The following is a 6,452-nucleotide window of genomic DNA, read 5'->3' on the forward strand; positions in this document are numbered from 1 at the left end:
ATGATATATTATATAAAAAATATTTTATAAATATAAAAAAAATTTAATAAATATATTAGAAGAGTTAATTAGTAATTTGTTATGTATATTTAGGTCTATAATCCACTTTAATCCTTATATTTTTTATTTATTTATTAAATAGAATCAATTTAGTTCTTTATGTTATGTTGATCAAATTCCTAAAAGTTTATTTTATAAACAATTTTTGGAATATTTCGTACAGAAGTTATTAAATAGAATAAAGAGAAAATTGAAAAATGGATTAGAGATGAAATAAAAGAAAAGTTATAGGTAATATTTGAAGATTATCATGTGATCAGAATGTACATAATTTTTTCAGGATTGATAATTTTAAATTTATTAAAAACAGAAATAATATTTAATGAGATGGTATGTAGTATTAAAGTGTAATGCAAATTCTAGAAGAATGTAGAAGCTCCTTAAATAGAAGAATTGAAATGTAATACAAGTTCTAGAATATTCTAGAAAAACCTAAGATAGGAAGAAAAATCAAGAATATTCTACATAGGTAAAAATCTAGAACATTCCACATAAGTTGTGGCTAGTATGTTCTAGAATAATCTATGGGTCTATAAATACCCATGAATTCTACCATTTGATGTATGTAGCCAACATCTACCATTTGTATGAACCAACATCTACTACAACTAAAGACAACTACAACACTTCTTCCAACTACTACTTCTACATTCAACTATCTCTACATTTTCTCTATCCCATCAACTACTCCTTTCACAACCTTCAAATACTAACATGTAGAAAGGAGCGTATACGGTGATGTTAACCATGGAAAAGAGGGTGTACGGGTTTTTGCTTATGATAAATCGTCAGAGAGAAGACGGTATTTATAATTGAAGAGTATGATAGAGAAGACTTGGCAAAATCGAATCGTTGAAAGGACAAAGCAGAACTGACTACTCCGCACAAAACTTACCCACCTTTCTCACTCCAATACATATGGACTAGATTCTCTCTTTTCCCGTAGTGAAACCAAATCCACAAGCTCCTTTTCATCACTCCTCTCATATTAGACCCACCCTCACACACCAAAACCGGATCAAACTCCTCTCATAAACACAACAATCAATCTTTTCTTCCCATGTGAATAAACAACGCACCACCAAGAACACACTTCCGCCATGAGCCAGTGCGTTCCCAGCTGGGACGTCGACGACAACCCACCACCCCCAAGACTCTCCCTTCGCTCCAACTCCAGTTCCACTGCCCCTGATGTCCCCATGTTAGTTCTCTTCTTTTCTTTATCTCTCTCAAACAAACGCTTTCACTCAATCATCTATCATTCAAGACACTCTTCTTTTCCTTAATCTTCAAAGGAACATTTTCCGATTAACCCAGAAAAGGATAACTTCTTTTAGGAGTAAGCCTTTTTTATAAACACTCAGAGGCGCCAAAGGAGTCAACATAACTGTCTCCAACATACTATACTCCTTATAGAAACATTTATTAATTAAAATAACTATATAGAAGAGATCTGTGAAAACCTTTTTTTTTATGCCAGTTCGGAGGGTAATCATTGTTGTTTGCGTGATTTGATGAGTTCAGGTTAGACTACGAGGTTGCGGAGCTGACTTGGGAAAATGGGCAACTTTCTATGCATGGCTTAGGGCTACCGCGTGTGCCGGTGAAGCTTCCAACAATCGCCGCCAATAAGTACACATGGGAGAAGCCTCGTGCCGGTGGCACTTTGGAGTCCATAGTGAACCAAGCCACGAGCTTACCGCACCGTGGAAAGCCAACGCTGAACGGCGACGGCGGCGTGTACGGGAACTTCCTGGTGCCGTGGTTAGACCCTCACGCCGCGACGGCGAACACGGTGACGATGGACGCATTGGTGCCGTGCTCGAAACGGGAGCAGAGCAAGCAGGGCATGGAGTCCGTCCCCAGCACGTGCATGGTGGGGTGCTCCACACGTGTGGGGTCGTGCTGCGGCAACCACGGTGCGAAGGGACAGGAGATGAGTGGGAGGGATCAGAGCGTGAGTGGCAGTGCCACGTTCGGGAGGGATAGCAAGCACGTGACCCTTGACACGTGCGACAGAGAACTTGGTGTGGCTTTCACTTCCACCTCTATCAACTCTCTCGATAACACCAGCTCCGCTAAGCACTGCACCAAGACCACCACCGTCGACGACCACGATTCTGTTTCCCACAGTAAACCAGTGGTAACCAACGACTCTCTCTCCCATTTCTTCATCTTATTTCTATTTTATTTTCTTATCTGATATTTCTTTATTATTATTTTCTTTCAACAATCCTATCAACCAAAAATAAAATCAACCTTAGTCAATTTCTAATGATTTTTCTAAGAATTTTACAAACTCTAATTTCTAATTTTTGCAACTCATGCGCATTTATCTTTGTCTATTTATCTTTTATATCTATATATTGCGTATGCCACACTTGTATTTTTTTTTTCTGTACACGTATGTATGGTATCTACTAACATACGTTTGTTCATGCATTACTCTTTTTTTTTTATCTATTTGTATTTCATGACAATCGTATACCTTTATTTTATTTTAAAATTTCCTTTTCTTTAACAGTATTTTTCTTTCGTTCCTAAAAGAAATATAAAACATAATTTTTCTTTGAATTTATTTTTACCGGAAAAATTCTTCTGATAATATTTTAAATTTTAGTCCCTTTTGTAGAAATATTACGCTCGAAATTTCGATAATTTCAGACTTATTGTAAAACTATAGTATTTTATTCATTTATTTTTACCAAGTTATGTATTACTAACATCTCTTAAGTATAAGAAAAAGTGCGTAAAAGAATGATTATAATTTTAAGCACTAAAAAAATAAAAAATTATTAGTTCCTTGTGGAAATAAATACGATAAAATTTAAATTTTTGAAGAGACTAATTTAATGAATTTTTTAGAAAATTAAAATAGTGATATTTTAGGTTTAGGAATATTTATTTAATGATTAAAATTTTAAAAGAGCAATATGGTACACATATAATTAATTTTAAGCGTTATACATGAGGATTTAATTCTATTTTACATTAGTTTTATGGTGAATTTGTAAAGGATGAAAACGGGGAGGACGAGAAGAAAAAGAGAGGAAATGGAAAATCTTCGGTGTCTACTAAAAGGAGCAGAGCAGCGGCTATACACAACCAATCTGAAAGGGTAAACGTTGAATAACGTTTGCAAGTTGCTATAATGATATTATGAGAACAAAATCAAGAATTTGTTGTTCATTGGTTCATTTTTGCATTGGCTTTTCAGAAAAGGAGGGATAAGATTAACCAAAGAATGAAGACATTGCAAAAGTTGGTCCCAAATTCCAGCAAGGTATATAGCATAGTTGCAACTAGTGGGGTGGGGTTTTGCTGAGATAATCATGATATTGTTTGTTTTAACTTTTTTTCTTTTAAGTATATTGTCATCGAAATCGTGATATTGCGTATGTGGTATCTGAGCCAATTATTTAGTATCTACTGGTCCCAAATCTGTGAGAGAAACAGATGCTATATACTGACATAACATATTTCTTTGCCATTTTCACTTTCGTAGGCTTCAAGTAGCGGTCCCGTGAGGATTCGATAGCCACTATAAATACCATTTCACACTGGATCTCTCATGTTTTTGCTTTCCATGATTCTTCCCAGTTACAAAATAAATTAATTTTATCAATTTCACGTAAACTATACATTTTAATTTTAATTTGTAACTACTTTTTATTTCTATCCAAGGCCCAAATGATAGGCAGTCCTGGACACAAAGGGAGTTTACATGGCCCTACCTCTCAAGATTTTTTCTCTTTTCTAAAAGTCAGTACCTATATACATAATACAATTAATTATTGTTGCTATTAATATTAATATTTATTATTTTAACCTGATTTTCAGCTCATAGATCTATTTTTTTGACCTCGATGCACGTACTTTGATCTTAATATATATGATATGTTTTTTGTTTGTTTTTATTCTTGACTTTTCTTATTTATGGTACTGTCCTTGTAGATAAGGTATCTACTTTCACGGCATTTATCATACATTATTCAAGTAAAGTTTAAATGTTCAAATTCTTTACATAATATTCTACTACCATTATTGTCCCTTTACAAATGGTCCAGCCATTACAGGTAAAATACCAAAAACTAATAACTGCTAAAAATGTCTTAACATATGTTATGTCATCGATTTAGTTAGTTTTACACTTATATAGCTACACCTGATACACTAAAAAATATTACGTGATCAGTATTCTCTTTGATAAAAATCTATGAAAGAAAAAGTGAGCACTGTGCTCTTGAAGTTTTTTCAATCATATATGGCTGAGAGTGGGAATTTTAGGGTGGTATGTGCAGTTATAGAGTCCACAAGAAGTCCAATTACTTGTTTTCATGCTCTGACAGGAGGCTGTTTGGTGAAGAGGCACCCAACTGCTCCCACAGGAAACCCTTTCCAGTGGTAGGCCCTCATGTCAATTATACAATAAACACTAAAACAACAAACATTTTCCACCAAAAACATACAAATCAAAGGCAAACATGAGGGAGAAAAGACAAAGAAAAAGAACCCACACTTAACTATATCATATATAGACAAGGGAAAAGAAAGAAACATGCAATGTTGACTATAGCTTATTTATGAATTTAATTAACAATTAGTTGAGTAATAGATTGATTATATAGTTAACTAGTTTTGCGTCGCTTGCTGTATGGAATTTCGTATGTGTTGAACACTAATTATGTATTATTTTACATATACATATATAGACGAGAATTTTCTTTAACTGATGCAGACTGATAAAGCTTCAATGTTGGATGAGGTGATAGAGTATTTGAAGCAGTTGCAAGCACAGGTGCAAATGATGAATAGAATCAACATGTCATCGATGATGCTGCCATTGACCATGCAACAACAGCTTCAAATGTCTATGATGTCTCCGATGGGCATGGGATTAGGGATGGGAATGGGGATGGGGATGGGAATGGGGATGGAAATGAACTCCATGAATCGTGCTAACATCCCTGCCATCCCTCCAGTCCTTCACCCTTCCGCCTTCATGCCGATGGCGGCGTCGTGGGATGCCGCTGCCGCTGGAGGTGGTGACCGATTTCAAGGGAATCCGGCCACCGTGATGCCTGACCCTCTGTCCACACTTTTTGGATGCCAATCACAGGTAACAGATATTTCTACGAATTCTCAAACGAAGCAATAAATAAAAAATATATATTTTATAAACTTTCTTCTCTTTAACTACTCTTTTTAATGTTCATTGTTTGATACGGAATGACATCACTCTAATGTTATGAACCTAAAATTATCCAAACCTACTGTTGATCCTAGAGATCGATGTGCCCATTTAGTTTATTTGGCTTTTTTTCCTATTATTTGAATAATATTCTACTTTGATTTTGTATTTGGTGATGAAGTTTAATCCTGTGTATTTTTGTATTGGTCGTATTTATTGCGGATAAGGTAATAGTTCAAATTTCTAACAATGATTGATGGCAACCTGGTTTTTTTGCTGATTTGGGTGGGTACTCAATTTGTGAGGCACGAATGATAAAGGTTGTAGAAATCAGTCAAATCGAATTGATTGCATCATTAATATTGGGCACTGGTATGTTAATTAGCGCTTTGACCTCATCAATCAATCTCCTAGATCGCAATCTTACAATGGAAATCACCCTTTTGATTATTCATTGTGCCAATTGAAGAGTAGACGCTAAGTTAGAATATACCTCCGTTTGGCATTTGGAAATGTATAAATTATTTGGTTCAAGATGCTTTTAAATGTGTTTAGTTATTTGATAAAACAATGATTGTTTTTGTTAAATCTGTCTAAAATATAGATATAATTAATAAAATCGAATAATTATTTGCAGCCGATGAACATGGATGCCTACAGTAGACTTGCTGCGATGTATCAGCAGCTGCACCAGCCTCCAGTTTCTGGTTCCAAGAACTGAGCTAGCTTCTGGGTAGTATTCTTCTGGTGTGATAGTGTTGAGCTACAAACAAGAATGTCCATAGTCATTCTTTGTGAGAATTTTAAATGTGTATATTAGCTCCAAAGCAAGCGAATAGCACTATAGATATACACACTCTTTTCTTATTTGGGGTTAGTAACTTGTTAAGATTAGGTGGCTTTCTTGGTTATTTTACCATCATATGTATGTTCATACCATTGCAACTTGTATAACGTCTTCTGCTATTTTATTGAATAACGGCTTTGGTCTGATTCACACCATATATAATAGTAACTTCAATTCACATTATACCAATCAATTTGCCTATGTATATATATCAACAATTCAGATACCTAATACCTCGAACCATTTTATTTAGTTTTTAAAATTGACTGAGCATTGTTAATTTTGGTTCTAGACCATCGTAAATTTTCAAATTAATATGGTCTCTAACACTAACTACTAAATTATCTTTTTGTT

The 6,452-nt window shown here is 34.7% G+C and overlaps 1 protein-coding gene across 1 annotated transcript; it reads left to right on the forward strand.

The window, feature by feature from the left end:
• Positions 1 to 786: 786 nt before the first annotated feature.
• UNE10 (basic helix-loop-helix (bHLH) DNA-binding superfamily protein) lies at positions 787 to 6,242 on the forward strand. Its single transcript, XM_047314896.2, has 6 exons — positions 787 to 1,261; positions 1,585 to 2,203; positions 3,077 to 3,178; positions 3,278 to 3,343; positions 4,799 to 5,179; positions 5,889 to 6,242. Exons 1-6 carry the CDS (start codon positions 1,161 to 1,163, stop codon positions 5,970 to 5,972), a joined length of 1,353 nt encoding a protein of 450 aa, XP_047170852.1. The 5' UTR covers positions 787 to 1,160; the 3' UTR covers positions 5,973 to 6,242.
• Positions 6,243 to 6,452: the final 210 nt, after the last annotated feature.

Source organism: Vigna umbellata, chromosome 5 (genome assembly GCF_029865625.1).
Source record: "Vigna umbellata cultivar VRB3 chromosome 5, Vumbellata_1.0, whole genome shotgun sequence".
NCBI lineage: Eukaryota > Viridiplantae > Streptophyta > Magnoliopsida > Fabales > Fabaceae > Vigna > Vigna umbellata.

Bases quoted from the DNA above. Each gene is read 5' to 3' on its own strand.
- UNE10 (XM_047314896.2), top strand. From the start codon at position 1,161: ATGAGCCAGTGCGTTCCCAGCTGGGACGTCGACGACAACCCACCACCC. The intron at 3,179-3,277 runs GTAAACGTTGAA...TTGGCTTTTCAG, and splicing joins TACACAACCAATCTGAAAGG to AAAAGGAGGGATAAGATTAA. The intron at 5,180-5,888 runs GTAACAGATATT...AATTATTTGCAG, and splicing joins TTTTTGGATGCCAATCACAG to CCGATGAACATGGATGCCTA.